The sequence below is a fragment of the Rhinoraja longicauda genome, chromosome 23 (genome assembly GCF_053455715.1).
Source record: "Rhinoraja longicauda isolate Sanriku21f chromosome 23, sRhiLon1.1, whole genome shotgun sequence".
Lineage (NCBI taxonomy): Eukaryota > Metazoa > Chordata > Chondrichthyes > Rajiformes > Arhynchobatidae > Rhinoraja > Rhinoraja longicauda.
Window position 1 is genome coordinate 12,812,338 of NC_135975.1, and position 16,507 is coordinate 12,828,844.

The 16,507-nt window shown below is 42.0% G+C and overlaps 1 protein-coding gene across 6 annotated transcripts in view; it reads right to left on the reverse strand.

The window, feature by feature from the left end:
• ccdc136b (coiled-coil domain containing 136b) overlaps positions 1–16,507 on the reverse strand; it is a 63,611-nt gene that overhangs the window by 43,459 nt on the left and 3,645 nt on the right. For 4 of the 6 annotated variants that reach the window (XM_078419640.1, XM_078419643.1, XM_078419644.1 and 1 more), the window contains exons 2-6: positions 9,194–9,256; positions 6,106–6,201; positions 2,816–3,092; positions 2,234–2,293; positions 1,597–1,656 (exon numbers count right to left, since the gene is read on the reverse strand). In XM_078419640.1, the coding sequence (XP_078275766.1) occupies positions 1,597–1,656; positions 2,234–2,293; positions 2,816–3,092; positions 6,106–6,201; positions 9,194–9,256 (556 nt within the window). Of the gene's footprint in view, positions 1–1,596; positions 1,657–2,233; positions 2,294–2,815; positions 3,093–6,105; positions 6,202–9,193; positions 9,257–15,562; positions 15,608–16,507 lie in introns of all 6 variants that reach the window. The other 2 variants (XM_078419641.1, XM_078419639.1) reach the window with 1 other exon arrangement.

The window sequence follows — 16,507 nt, forward strand, 5'->3', positions numbered from 1 at the left end:
CTAATCAGCCGTATGTGCTTTTGATGACATTCACCACAAGAATGTGTAGGTATGGTGACCAAAACAAATCATTCTAGTGTATTTTCTAATTTACGGACAAAATTGACATAGAGATGTCTGTAAAAACAGAACCCATTTGTTATCTGGACCTGGCCTGGTTTTTTAGTCTCAAAATGTTTCTGATGGTCATTTAATTTTCCTTTCTCAGATTCCTGCACTGAGGGACATTTTGGCTACTCCTCTGGGCAGTTAAGAAGCCAGCCCTGTTTCCTCTGTCCGGGGGACTCTCTAGTGGTACAGTATTGAGGATGCTTTTCTTTGTATGTAACTTTTGCTGCATCCATCCCAGCAGTATTTTTGATGGGATTTTGTACACGGACTTTTACTCTGTATCTGTCCTGGTACTATTCAATGTCCTTACTCTGGTATGGGATTCATCAGTTCCATTTTAGCCCTGTATAAATAAAGCGGCAGTTTTTTTGGTTCCTTCAGTTATTTATGTGGATCAAATTGCAGCCAATATAACAGCGGGTGAGGAAGAGAGTATTTACTTTATCTGCCCTCTCAGTCTAAAGTTTGATATACTGTAGCCTTCCTGGCATTTCAGTCACTCTGATCCAAGATTCCAGTGGACTTAATCTAGAGAGCAAGCCATGGCGCCACCTGGTGTAACACTGAGGAAGAGCAGTGATGTTTTGCCAACCCAGGACTGATCGTGGAAACAGGAGTAGGCAAGCGCTTCTGACAAAGAGATATTATTTTTCCTTCATATCGTTCCATGAACTTTCATCAGAATTCTCAGGTCTGTGCACTTTGCATTGAGAATTGATACACAGCAGACCATTTGACCTACATTACAGTCAATCTTTGCTAAAATAATCAGAAACGAATTCATTGTTCCATCCTCTCTCTGATCCTGTACGAAGTTGAATCTAATCCATTGCTCCACACTCCATTTCTGACTTCCTCAGTTGCAACAGTCTTCTAATTTTGCTTTCAAAAATAGAAAGATCTTTCCATCAGACATTCCCTGTGTGAATCATTCCATGTTGCAATGATGGAATACAGAAAATCCATATCTCCTAACCTCATGACTCACACTTACAGTGACAGATGAACCCTCAGCACTCAACTTTCCAGCCTGGGGAATCAGTTTATCTGAGGAACCAGTCCATCAATATTATAAATCTGAAAACTTTAATTAAATCTCCTCTGCAATTCTATATCCCATTGCCAAGATTAAGAATGTCTGCAGAAACTCCCAACAACTCTGCGTTTCCATTCCTAAAATAATTGAGGCAAACCTTCTGCTCACAAAAACCCTTTGGGCTTTTTTATTATAAGAAAGCAAAAATGAATACAGCCTCCGTCTGTCAAATAAAGGATGATTCATAGATCACTAGATTCTACCCATTCAATACCAATCTGGAGTTTGAACAAGTACGTGTGCTCTTGTCCTGCAGATATATATTGCTGCAAGGAATGGAATAATTCTCTTCCTCCCCAACCGTATCTCCAACAGGACACAACTGTGAATATTGTCAGTGAGCACTCTATTGCACGATTAAGGAGCGTAGTAACTAAACACAGACTCACCACTCATATCTCGGACAATCGCCTGTTGTCGTAGCACCTTCATCTCTGGGGGGCCTCTCTCTAAAACATATTGAAGATAAATATGGATGATTGCCATTGTACAGGAGGTAAACAAAGGTAGATTTTCTTTTGGCCAAATGCATTAACAGAAACTAATCTAGAATCTCCAGGAAGAATATAGAAAGTCAGCACCTTCAGAGGAAGATGCAGGGGGAAGAAGAGTCAATGGCTTCCAGGAAGAATATAGAGAGTCAACATCTTCAGGAGAGAGGAGAGTCAGCAGCAGTGATGGAGGGGAGAATGAGTCAGCACCAATGAGGGGGAGAGAGAGTCAGCGAGGGAAGGGAAAGAGCACGGGAAGGGGGAAAAGAGTCAGCATCAGGGAAGGGGAAAGAGAGTCAGCACCAAGGGAAGGGAGGGAGCACCTTATGGGTAGTGGGGGGAAAGGGTCAGCATCTTCAGGGAAAGGAGATGGAGTCGGCACTTTTCAGTAGGTAGGGGGAGATAAAATCTGCACTTTCACAGGAGGGGAAGAGAATCAGCCTCTTCGAAGGAGGGGGTGAATGGAGAGTTGAGTGCACAATCGCAGTAACTGTGGGGTTTTAATTGTATTGTGCTGAAATGGATGTGCAGTTACCACTCATGTCTCTGATCATGGCTTGTTTACGGAGCATCTTCGATTCCTGGAGTCTTTTTTCTGTAACAGACAAATATCAAGAAGCTAAATTTGTCATTATTTTAAAAGGACATTTCAGTCAAACATTTAAATAAAAACCTGTTACGTACGAGAGAGACAAATAACCAACCCACAAACCCCACACATCCTATCCCCACCTCCATATACCCCATCCCTACCCCACACACCTAAAGCCTTCAAAGCCCCCGCACATTACACCCCAAACCCACATACTACTCCCCTACCAAAACACAATCTTCACCTCCACAAACCTCACCCAAACCCAGCCCCAACCCCATCCCACACACACCATCTCCATCCCCAAGCACTCTGTCCACAACATCATGGTCACCCCATCAAGATCCTAGGCCCTGGTCAGTCAATGACCCACATCCTATCCTCTAACCCAAAATGCCCCATTCCCAGCACAAGATCACCTTTTCTCCAAAGCCCCCGGCTTTTATTTCCCCCCCCCCCTCAAATTCTCACACACCCCACACCCACGTTTCCAGATATCCCAAGCTACGCACCCCGAGATCCTACCTTTCCGTAGAGTTGGTCTTCGACGTTTCCTGTTCAATCCATCCTCCACATCATTGTCAGATGAAGCCAGTTCTTTTCCTTCAGGAATCTCCTCACCATCTTTCTTATCTCCTTCTGTGTTTTCTGTCTTTACCTCCATAAGCTTCTCCGGATCAGTTTTACTGTTCAGCTCCTGCACCTTTACATCCATGTTTTTGTGATTGGTCCTGATATCCAAATCTGATCGGAATGATTCCCTGTGCTTCAATGTCAGATTTGCACACTCAGCCTGAGTGTCCTGCAGAGGAAGGTATCCATTAGTAAGTTCATTGCCACCCTACTCATGAGAAATAGTCTTCCCTGCTTCACAGGTAACAACTGCAGCAGGACAGCTGGATAGGATCTGAAGCAAGAAGCAAAGTAAGGGCCACTCGGCCCTTTAAACGTACTGGTTTCACAACCCCGGCATCATATATCCTCTTATGAACACAAACACATTTATTTAATTGCCCAAGGGAATGCAGTGGCAAAGGATTTACAGGCCCAAGGGTCGATCCTGACCAAGGGTGTTGTCTCTGTGGAGTTTGCATGTTCTCCCTGTGACCGCGCAAGTTTTCTCCAAGTGCTCCGGTTTCCTCCCACATCCTAACAACATGTGGGTTTGGAAGTTAATTGGCCCCTAGTGTGCAGGGAGTGGAAAAGTGAATAACATTGAACTAGTGTGACTAGGTGATCAATGATCGATGGGCTGAAGGGCCTGTTTCCATGCTGTATCTCTAAACTAACTAAATTAAACTAAACTAAGTCCTTAAAAAGGAAACTTCCAAGAATTGCAAGAGAGATTATCTGGTCATTGCTCACAGAAAGAAAGGGATTAAGGATGAAACTGCAAGGTGTACATATAACATTTTGTAAAAGTGGAGAGTTTTATGCCTTTGTACAGATACTGTCAATTGAACTACCTTTATAAGGGAAGAAGGTCAGTCAGAAACATATTGGTACACATTGTCTGCCTTGTCTTGATAGATGTACAACAGTCAAATAAATGGCTTGTCAGTCACATACATTTTAATACAGTATGTGTAGGAAGGAACTGCAGATGCTGGTTTAAAACCAAAAACAGACACAAAATGCTGGAGTAACTCAGCAGGGCAGGCAGCATCTCTGGATAGAAGGAATGGGTGACGTTTCGGGTCGAGACCCTTCTTCAGTCTTAACGTGAACAGGTCTGGACATGAATTTCAGTTACACTGGTGGATCAGTTAGCATCAGGTGCAATTGCAGGATCAAGAGTACTGCTGGAAACAGCATTGAAATGGATGATTTTACTTTCGGTCCAGAGATGTGTGTTATCCACAATGATGCTGCATCAGGACTCTGGCAATTCCCCATCAAAAAATCACCTAAAGCCCAGTGTGAAACACAGTCTGGCTGGCAGTTCTGCTGGACTATCACTTGCGTACATTGTCACTACTGAGGCAGAGACTGTGGATATTGCCTCTGCATCAATATGGTTTATCGATGATGTCTCTGCCATGACATGGCCCATAGGTCCTATGATCATAAGGGATAGGAGCAGAATTAGGCCATTCAGCCCATGAAGTCTACTTTGCCATTCAATCATGGCTGATCTATCTCTGCCACCTAACCCCATTCTCCTGCCTTCTCCCCATAATCTCTGACTCCCGTACAAATCAAGAATTTAGATGTTGTTTCTCCAGAGGTGCTGTCTGTGGGTACTGTCCATGCAAGGTTGTGATGTATGGCTGTCATCTAAGGTCATAAGCAATAGGCGTAGAATTAGGCCATTCATCCCATCAAGTCTACTCCGCCATTCAATCATGGCTGATCTATACTTCCCTCCTAACCCATTCTCCTGCCTTCTCCCCATAACCTCTGACACCTGTACTAATCAAGAATCTATCTATCTCTGCCTTAAAAATATCCACTGACTTGGCCTTCACAGCCTTCTGTGGCAAAGAATTCCAGATTCACCACCCACTGACTAAAGAAGTTTCTGCTCATCTCTTTCCTAAAAGAACGTCCTTTAATTCTGAGGCTATGGCCTCTAGTCCTAGACTCTCCCAGTAGTGGAAATTTCCTCTCCACATCTACTCTATCCAAGCCTTTCACTATTCTGTATGTTTCAATGTGGTCCCCCCTGGCGCGGACCTGGTGGGCCGAAGGGCCTGTTTCCGCGCTGTATCTCTAAAAACTTAAAAATAAAAATAAAAATCTCATTTGGGATTGGTCAATGTATATTGCTCTAATCAGGTTTGGTCTAAGCTGTTGTCTCGATAGGAGCATAATCAAAGAATGCTGCCTGTGCTGGGCCACAGTATATGAGCACTGCATCTTCTCCGGTATCGTCTGTAGGTGCTGACACACCTAGGTAAACGGAAAGGCAGTGTTGCGAGGGATATATTGCATGGTGGCATAGCGGTAGAGTTGCTGCCTTACTGCGCGGGAGACCCGGGTTCGATCCTGACCATGGGTGCTGTCTGTATGGAGTTCTCCTCATGACCTGCATGAGTTTTCTCCGGGATCTCCGGTTTCCTCCCACACTCCAAACAGGTTTGTAGGTTAATTGGCTTGGTAAAAATAGTAAATTGTCCCTAGTGTGTGTAGGATAGTGGGGATCGCTGGTCAGCATGGGCCTGTTTCCATGCTGTATCTCTAAACTAAAGTATATAGTAGTATACTCGCTGGATATGAATCAGAATGACACTGTTTCTCTCAGGATCATGAGCACTAAAAGATTCATTATAGCCCACCAGGGATGGCTGGCCATTCAGCTTGTTACCCTAGAGCAATCTCCGGCTGGGTGAGGGCAATGTAGCCAAACAAAGAGAGGGGGGATTCACTAGTTTCCATCATGGCCAACGGGTGCAGATGGGAATGACTGTAAACTCTGGGTGAATGCAAGGAACAGCAATGGTTCATGTCACCATGCCAGCCATGGAGCAGCTGCGAGCCCTGTGTCTCAGCAACAAGAGGTGGCCCTGCTTGCTGTGGCCCACCCATCACCAACTCTCACAACAGCCTCTCCATACCAAGGAGTAATTCATTCACTTCAGCTTCCTGAAAGCAGAGAGTCCTGGGGTTCATACCAGGTTTCCAGTGCAGCAGCAGAGTAGTTGTCTTTGTTTAGTGTGCAGAGAAGGACATACCTATGTGTGTCCGGATTGGAGGACTAGCACACTAATGAATCAGTGGTTTGCTGAGTACCGTTAATGGAGCGCCAGTATTTGCTGGATGCACCAACTATAGAGGACCAGGGCACAGTACCATGGAGAAGAAAAGGTTTGTACCTGCCAGACATTGTCAGAGAGGACCTGTGTGTTGGTCAGTAAATACTGCAGCGTCTCCAACTTCTGTTCCAGGAGCTGCTCACGCTGCAAAGCCTCCTACAACAGAAAACAAAAGACCTTGACGTACCTGTGCTACAATCTGCACAAATGGTAAAGGCCATCGGGCCATCATGACTTTATTACACTCATCACTATCACAGACCTATGAAAACCCAAGCAACACAATCATTGTCATAGGGATCCTGCTACCCAAGCAAGATATACTTGCTGTCATAAGACCCATGAGATTCAGCATAGCATGCTGACTGCCATTTATCCTGCAGGAACACACTCCCTAAAAATCCTCATAACCTAATAATGCACATTGCGAGCTCAGAGGCCGATAGGAAACTTCCAACACATTATGGCCGCCATTGGACCCAAGGTGACCATACCAATGACTCTCAAAGGGTATGGTAACTTCAGCAATGCACATCGACCGTTGTTAGGTATAATATACCTGGCAATGCATTCTGGCTGCCACAAGACGCAAAAGCGCCACAATGCAGGTTGCGCATCAAAGGGGGTGGTAACCATAGTAACGCACAAATGCTCTCGCTGGCAATGATAACCCTACCAACATACACTGACTATCTAAAGGGATGGTGATAGCACGGCATACTGGTATAATTGGTTATGGTAAATTCAGCAGTACTTGCTTTTTATAAGATGTTATGGTAATCTCAACAGTGTATGAGATAAGTTAACTACAGAAGCACGCACAGAGTGCCTTAGGACCCATGTCGATGGGAAGCATTCTAGTTATTGAAGGAATTAAGGAAGAAACTTGCAGGGCCACTGACCATAATCTTCTAAAGACCAATGGATTCAGAGGTAATGCCCAGGAATTGTAACATTAAGATCATTGCAACCTTGTTAAAAAAAACAGTGCAGGAACAAAAATAGCATGAATTTTGTTAAAGGAAAATTATATCTAATTAACTTGTTTGAGATTTTTTAATGAAATTACTAAAAGTAGTGCAAGAAGGAACTGGGGTTGATGTGGTATATGTGTACTTCCAAAAGGCATTCAATGAGGCACCACATAATAGGTCTGTCATCAAAAGGACATGTCATAAAAGGGGCTGTAGCAGCACTTTAGAAAGTAACAAGAATCAGAGAATAAAATTTAAAATTGTGTTTTGATCAAGAAGGAAGTGTACAGTGGTATTCCCTCTGGGTCTACACTAAGATCACTGTTTTTCTTAACATTGTACAAATTAATTATTTGAATGTTGATGTACAGGGCACATGGCACACTACTTGAAGTCATGGTGAACTGTAAATAGGAGGGTAATAGTCAGCAAGGAGATACAAACATGGCTGCAGAATAGGCAACTATGATAGAAGAAATGTAATATGAAGAAACATAAAATGTTACATTTTGATAGAAAGAAATTTGAAGAATCAATGTAAGCCGAAAGGTACAATTTTAAAAGGAGTGAAAGAAAAGAGAGACTGGTGGGTATTTATGCACAAATTGCAGGGTTGGTTAAGACAGAGGTTAATAAAAGAATATGTCATGCTGGACTTTATAAACAGAAAGAGAGCAGAAGAACAAGGTCATGATGAACCATCTTAAAATACTTGTTCGGCGACAATTGAAATATTTTGTATCCACTTTAGAACAGACTAGACCAAGTGGATCAGTTGGGCCCAGACCTCTCCTACATTGGTGCAGCACCCTCTCCTCCCCCTGCTCCTCCCCCCGCCCCTCTCCCCGCTCCTCCTCCCCTCTCCCCACCACCCCCTCCCTCCTCCTTCCTCCTTCCTCCCTCCCTCTCTCCCCCTCCCCTCCCCCCTCCCCCTCACTCCATCCCCCTCAACCCCCCTTATCCTCCCTCCTCCCCCTCCCTCCCCCCTCCCTCCCTCCCTCCCTCCCCCTCCCTCCCTAGGAGATAGATTTAAACTTTAAAATGTGAATAACTTTTAAAATATAACACCGATTTCAATGAAACTGCTTCCTTTAGCACCAAAGGGATGACGGTGAGCAAGGTGGGCCTAAAATTGTCACGCTGTCGTGTAGCGTTTTGGCTGTAGTTCAGCAACAAACAAACAAACAAACAAGAGTTTTAGTATATAGATGTGAAGAAGGTGCAGAAGACAAATATCAAATTGATTCCAGGGATGACAATCCACATCCTGTGGATGGACTGGAGTGCCTAGACTTGTCCCCCTTGGGACAGAGGAGGTTGTGAGGAGAGCTGATAGTGTTATTTAAAATAATGACAGGTAAAGACAATAAAGATAAACAGAAACTGATCTGAGTGGCAGAGGGGTTAAGAATTAGGGGACATAAAATAATAGTAATTGGCAGAAAAATAACAGGTGACCCAAGGAAAAATATTCTTACACAGTGAATGGTTAGGGTCCAGAATGCACTACCAGTGGTTAATAGTAGGAACAGATCGAATTGGATCATAAGAATTGGATAAATATTGAAAATGAATTAATTTACTGGGTTCAGAGACAAAGGCAAAAGAGTGGGACAGGCTGGATTGCCTTTACATTGAGCCAATAGCTTCTTTTCAAACTGTAATCATTCTGTGTTTCTGGTACATTAATACGACACTGCAGCAAGTATAATAGGAAGCCATCTCCAGTTGCCTCACCTGAAGAAACAGTGGAACAAAACAGCAGTTCCCATCAAAAAATGTCTTCTGCTGTGAATCAACACTGTAAGTAATAGCTGGCTGAAGGTGACACTAACATGTGGGAGTGGTTACCTCATAGTGAACATGGAAAAGTCTACTCTGGTCAACAGTGTCCCAGCAAGTCCCCTGATGGAAAGAGGAGTCATATTTGAAGTGGTAACAGGATTGATGTTTGTGCTTCATTGTGGCGGGACATCAATCAGAGAACCTCTGGCCAACAGCAGTCACACCATCAACTATTATTGCCAAAAATCATCATCCTGCTCAAATGCCAAGCGCAACAAAGCTCTTGATGTTTATTAACAAACACAATTAGTGGTGAAATAGTTCTCATGATCTAACAATGAAACAAAAATCCCCACAAAGTGAATCCTTAAAATGAAGATGTTGCTTACCTTAAGATACTCCGCTAGTTGGTTCAGCTCCCGTGAGAATGGATTCATGCAGTCAATCGAGTGCTGAGGAGACAGGAAAGGAATTAATAGAATGTGTAACCCATGTCTGGAAGCATGTTAGAGATAGGAATTTGTGACTCAAGGGGAATTACAGAACCATAACTCGGTAACTGGAGTGAGATATGGGCAGGAATTGAGGTAATCTAGACTGCATTACCAGAAATGGTCATGGTCAATTCAACAATGAACTTCAATAGGAACATAGATAAGTATTTGAAAATGGGGCATTTGTAGGGCTATGTGATAGGAGCTGGGGAGAGGGATTGTTGTTCTCTCAAATATTTGGCACGGGCTGAGTGAGTCCAATGTCTTCAATCTGTGCTCTGAAACTTTAAGATTTAAATTTTTGCTATATGGAACCTTATTGTACACCTGTTATCTGCCATTGTTACAAAACACCAGGGACTGAATTTTAACAAGTCATTCATTGGTTGTGAAGACCTCTGTGCTGTCCAAGAATGTGAGGCTATCTTAAAAATGGAGATTTTCCCCTCTCATTCACTTTTTCCACTGGTCAATTCATCCTTTGAACAAGGCTAAATCGCTAAATATATTCAGAGGGATAACTTGATGAAAATCACTCAACAGGTTAGGCAGCATCCTTGCCCTATCTATTGTACTTGAGTATCACTTGTTTGTATTTATGTATAATATATCTATCTGTTTGGGTAGCAAGCATGACAAACTTTCCAATGTACTTCGGAACAGGTGACAATAAATAAACCTGAACCTAACTGTACACTGTAGGCTCTCTGAGGTCTGATCCGGTAAGCTCAAGTCCTCCAGCTGTAGTTAAATCAGATTTTGCATGACAGGAACATAAATTATATTCCCTTGTTTTAAAATCATCTGGATGTAGAAATGAAGGCAACAATTCAATAATTTTGATTCTCCTCTATATCTTTCTGATCCAAGTACCTAGACCCTAGCACCTAGGTCTGAAGAAGGGTCTCGACCCAAAACGTCACATACTCCTTTTCTCCAGAAATGCTGCCTGATCCGCTGAGTTAATCAAGCTTTTTGTGTTTGTTTTCAGTTTTAATCAACATCTGCAATTCTTTCCCACACACCTAGACCCTCAAGTCTCTTAAGACCTCCACTGATTCATACATTTTATTATTTAGAAAATAAATTCTCCTTTTTAGATGCAAAGTATATGAACTTGCAATATAACCGAAGAGTTGACAGTAATGCCAATTGATGTAAATCCTCCTTTATGGGTATCTTTGTTGATTGTTTGAATTGTTAACTATTTTCTAATGACTTTGAAAGAGAAAGATACAAAGGCATGATGTTGGTCAATAGAATTTGGCTGCCAGGCTTGAGTTTGAATTCCATTTCAAAAACACATTAGAATAACCATTAAGCTGTAATTTCATCAAATGCTTTTAAGAAATCTACACAGATAACATCTGTGGGAATTCCCCACTGACTAATTTAGACACAGCTATAAAACCTAAAATTAGGTTTGCCAGATAATAGTTATAGCAAACAAATCCACAGTGGCTTCTGCTCAATTGCAAAAATGTCAGGGTGTTTAGTCCTTTATTTTAAACTAGTGTCAAGTAAGAATAAGAAAAGATTATAATACACCTTTCTTTTTAAAATATCATAATTTTCAGTCTAAAGTAATGGTTTCTGAACAAAGAACATTTTGGTAGATTTTGAAAGGGCATTTACAACACTCCTAGGTGCCGAAGAATTGCTATTTTAACTCCATTATTTTCTTCTTCAATGTTATTTGGCTAATAATAATGTTGGTGTGTCCCACTCAATATTAGTATCCTTGGGATGACCAGCATGCTATACTCTTTCTCTCATGCAAAATAAAGATGCTGAATAGTTTATTCAATGTGCCCATAATTTTTCCTGTATAGTTTAGAGATTCGGCATGGAATCAGGCCCTTCGGCCCTCATCAACCATCAATCACATTAGTTCAATGTTATCCCATTTTCACATCCACTCCCTACACACTTGTGCCAAAATAAATTTACAGAGGCCATCTTTGGGATGTGGGAGGAATACCCGGAGAAAACCAATGCAGTCACAGGGAGAATGTGCAAACCCCACACAGACTGCACCCGAGGTCAGGATCGAACCTGGGCCTCTTGCATTGGGAGGCAATTGTTCTAATTTACAATCTCACTGCTTAGTTTTCAAGAGCCCCATTGCTCTAGATGAGTGTTTTTTTGTGCCCTTTCTAAGAATGCAAAATAAAGTTAATATTTATCTACCTTGTGAATCTTTTTCATTATCCCTATTTGTGACTTTTCCTACCTGTATCATCACCTCCTGCTTCTCTTGACAGCTCTCCCAGTCACTAAGATCTGTACGTGTTTTGGTCAGTCATACATTTTGTCTTCTGGTTTTATGTTAATTTATATTAAGGCATCCATGGCTATTTTTAGGTAAGAACAGCTGATCCATATAAAATTATTTTGTTGTAATTCATTTCATTAGTCTTTGGCCATTCTACCTATTAACATATTTATCATTGACAGTTTCTGTTACATAAAAATGACGGCAGCCTTTATATATACCTACAATTTTAGGAGTAGTTCTGTATTTTGCCTTTATGTACATTAAATTGAAACGTAGGAGATTGAAACGTAATCATATTCCATCTTAGTTAGACATTAGGTCATTGTTCAACTGCTAACTAAATTTGTTTCATTACTACATCTAACATCCACGTCTAACTACTGCCTTGTTTGTTCTACAACATATTACCGCAGTACATTATCCTCAAAACACACTGGAAAAGATCACCATCTTTTTGACATGAGCTAGTCTGCTTACCTCAATCCATTTGAAATTTAGAAGAGGGACACAAAATGCTGGAGTAACTCAGCGTGACATGCAGCATCTCTGGAGAGAAGGAATGGGTGATGTTTCGGGTGGAGACCCTTCTTCAGAATTTCCCATTAAAAGACATTATTAACTGGGCACCAGTTTGAAAAGACATACTAAATTACGAAGAATAATGTATGCACAGCAACATCTCAGACAAAATATGTCTGAAAATGCAGTACCTAATTTTCACACTCTAATGAGAGGAATAACCAATTGATCTGCTTGACGTAACAAGATTTCTCCGTAGTATTTATTCTTATTCACACTTTTGCTCCAAAAATGTACCACTGCACACCTCCTTGGATTTCCATAAACCATGGCACAATTTCCAATTATGAGACTGGGATGTTATATTTCCTACTCCAGCTCTCCAGCATGGGTTAGATTTCCATAAATGAATCAAACTCCACATAGATTTCCATAACATTATCTAACTCCGCACACAGGGGATGACATAAGATCATGATAGGAGCAGAATTAGGCCATTTGGCACATCGTCTACTCCGTCATTCAATCAAGGCTGATCTATTTCTCCCTCCTAACCCCATTCTCCTACCTTCTCCCCATAACCCCTGACACCCGTACTAATCAATAATCTGTCTATCTCTGCCTTAAAAATATCCATTGACGGCCTCCACAACCTTCTGTGGCAAAGATTTCCACAGATTCACCACCCTCTGACAAAAGAAATTGCTTCTCATCTCCTCCCTAAACGAACATCCTTTAATTCTGAGGCTATGACCTCTAGTCCTAGACTCTCCCAATAGTGGAAACATCTCCACATCCACTCTATCCAAGCCTTCCATTGTTCCTTACCAACTAAAAGGAGAACTGTATTTTTCATCCTATTTGTTTGTTTTGAAGTGTGACATGTTATCCCTTCCAATAATGTCAAAGGAACCGCCCATCAGAAGATTTCCCTAATCTACAATGGGGTTTTTTTGCGGTGACCTGGGTTCCAAGTTCAAGTTTGGCATTTTGAGTTATTCTTCAATTTAATTCACATTGCAGGGCATTCCTTCCACTTCATCATTAAATCATCTTTCGTAGCATTGAATCTGCTCAGGTAGAATGAAGAAGAAAATACCTACCTACACAAAAGGCATACCACAGGGCAATAACACCAGAAAAGTAATTCAGCACAATACTACACAACAAACCCCCATACTCCAGAAATGTCTCACCTAATCCCCAAAAATCAATTCAACCGATCAATCAAATACCATTCCTTGATCTGTGAAAAAACATTCCCCCAACACTCCCAACAACAATACCACACATTCCACTTAAATGAAGAACAGTACCTCATTTTCCATCTGGGCGTTGTACAATCCAATGGTATGAACACGTTATTTTCCAAATTCAGGTAACCCGCACTCAGTGCTCCTTTCTCCCTCTTCATGATCCACCCAAGCTCTCCCTGCCCCCCATTATACAGTTCTATTCCCCTCCCCACCTGGGTCCATTTATCTGTCACCCACTCGCCTATCCCCTTCTGCAACTGCTTCCATCTGCCCATCTTCCCTTCTTTATATGGTTCCACTTTTCACCTTCCTTACATCAGATTCCAGGATCTGCAGGCTGTTGTCTCCACTTAACACCTTCCAGCTCTGCTTCTACCTCCACCCTTCTCTCACCCCACCTGGTTCCATCTACCTCTTTTTTTCTCTCTCTCCTTATCCGTCTATCTATCATCAACCAACAAATATGTCTTAACTCCACCCCTCCTCTTCCTCCCCCACCTGCCTATCATTCCCCTCCACACCTGGTTCCACCAGTCACCTGCCAGCCCCTACCTCAAAAGGAGGTAAATTAATCTGTGGAGGCAAAGGATAGTCAGCATTTCAGGTCAAGGCCCTGCCTTGATCTCAACATGAAACATTGACTGTCGCATTGCCTCCACAGGTGCCGCCTGACCCACTGAGTTCACGAGCAGTTACAATCAGCATCCACATCAGATAAACTACATTTTAACAGGATTTTACACTGATACTTTAATGTTAAGAAATGCACCAAAAGAGCATCTCTCAAATAAATGCTGAAGCAGAGGAGACAATGCTTAGGAAGGGTGAACAAAAGCCTGAATGGAGAAATGGATTTTGAATAGATTTCAGCTCTATTTACAATATACATCAATGACTTGGATGAAGGGATTAAAAGTACCATTAGCAAATTTGCCGATGATACAAAGCTAGGTGGCAATGTGAACTGTGAGGAAGATGCTATGAGGTTGCAGGGTGACTTGGACAGGTTGTGTGAGTGGGCGGATGCATGGCAGATGCAGTTTAATGTGGATAAGTGCGGGGTTATCCACTTTGGTGGTAAGAATAGGAAGGCAGATTATTATTTGAATGGTGTCAAGTTAGGAAAAGGGGACGTACAACGTGATCTGGGTGTCTTAGTGCATCAGTCACTGAAAGGAAGCATGCAGGTACAGCAGGCAGTGAAGAAAGCCAATGGAATGTTGGCATTCATAACAAGAGGAGTTGAGTATAGGAGCAAAGAGGTCCTTCTGCAGTTGTACAGGGCCCTAGTGAGACCGCACCTGGAGTACTGTGTGCAGTTTTGGTCTCCAAATTTGAGGAAGGATATTCTTGCTATTGAGGGCGTGCAGCGTAGGTTTACTAGGTTAATTCCCGGAATGGCGGGACTGTCATATGTTGAAAGACTGGAGCGACTAGGTTTGTATACACTGGAATTTAGAAGTTTGAGAGGGGATCTTATCGAAACGTATAAGATTACTAAGGGGTTGGACATGTTAGAGGCAGGAAACATGTTCCCAATGTTGGGGGAGTCCAGAACCAGGGGCCACAGTTTAAGAATAAGGGGTAGGCCATTTAGAACAGAGATGAGGAAAAACATTTTTAGTCAGAGAGTTGTGAATCTGTGGAATTCTCTGCCTCAGAGGGCAGTGGAGGCCAATTCTCTGAATACATTCAAGAGAGAGCTAGATAGAGCTCTTAAGGATAGCGGAGTCAGGGGGTATGGGGAGAAAGCAGGAACGGGGTACTGATTGAGAATGATCAGCCATGATCACATTGAATGGCGGTGCTGGCTCAAAGGGCCGAATGGCCTACTCCTGCACCTATTGTCTATTGTCTAAGTGCCAAAGTTGAAGGATTGGTTACTTTGATGGGCGAGGAGAATATGCAATATGTCAAAACAAATGTTGGTTTGAGATTTATATATAGCATGGAAACACAATGTAGAGCAAACATGACCGATGGAATAATGCATGTTTACAGAGTAAGAATACAGAAACCTAAGTCATTGGTCTAGCAACATAGATTTAAATCTCACAATGGTAATTAAGAAATTTAAATGCAAGGAATTAAGTAAATTTAAAATTCAAAAAGAGCCAGCATCAACACTGTGACCATAAAATTACTGAAGTATCACAAAAGCCAATCTTGTTCACTTATGCCCTTCAGAGGGAGCAAATCTGCTATCCTTACCTGCTTGGCCTTTTCATGAGTCCAGACCCACCACGTACCTACGTCCTGTGAATGAACGAATGAATGAATAAATGAATGAATGAATGAATGAATGAATAAAGAAAAATATAATGGAGGAGAAAGTCAAGGATGAGCAGGACATCACCTTGAGTTTAGAACATGGTGTATAATTTGGATGGAAGACCACCAAGGAAAGAAAAGAGGCAGTCAAATGTGGAGATGATATAAGCATGTGTAGATCAATGGAAATAGATGGAGGCCATTCAGTTCCTTGATACATTACTGCCACTCAATGAAATCATGCTAACCTGTGCTCTAAGTCCAACCAGCTACTCTGGTTCCTTATCATTTTAAAGCCCTGTCAATAGATTCCAATCTATCACATAAATAAGATTATGTTACATTTTCTACAAGTGGTATATAGTGGGAAGGCTGTAACTTGGCAGAAATGTGGTAACTATAGTAAACGTATCTGAGTGATATAATGTGAAGTTTGGAATTCAGCTCAGGAACAAAACATAATATCAAATCAGGGAAAATTGTGGTTAAGCCTCATGGAGTGGTAAGATTAATGATAAGATAGTGGATCCTGCACCAATGTCAATAGACAATAAGGAATTTGAGCAAAGTGAGTCTGAGGTAGGATAGAGTCAGAGGCAAATGCAAGGTTAAAGGCTCTAGAGGAATATGCGATGTGGGAGTGAGTGGGGAGAAGAGTCACATGATCATGCAGCAATGTAGGTGACAGTCAGCCATTGAGCCATCTAATGAGTCTCACATTCATTCTATTCCTCCACAGATCCTACAGATTTTCCATGTAACAGACACTGTTGAATTTGCTACTACCATATTTTCCAACAGAGCCTTCTACATTATTGCTGTGAAAGACTACAATCTCACCTCTATTTTTTGCCAATCTTCTTCAATCTGTGTTGTCTATTTACA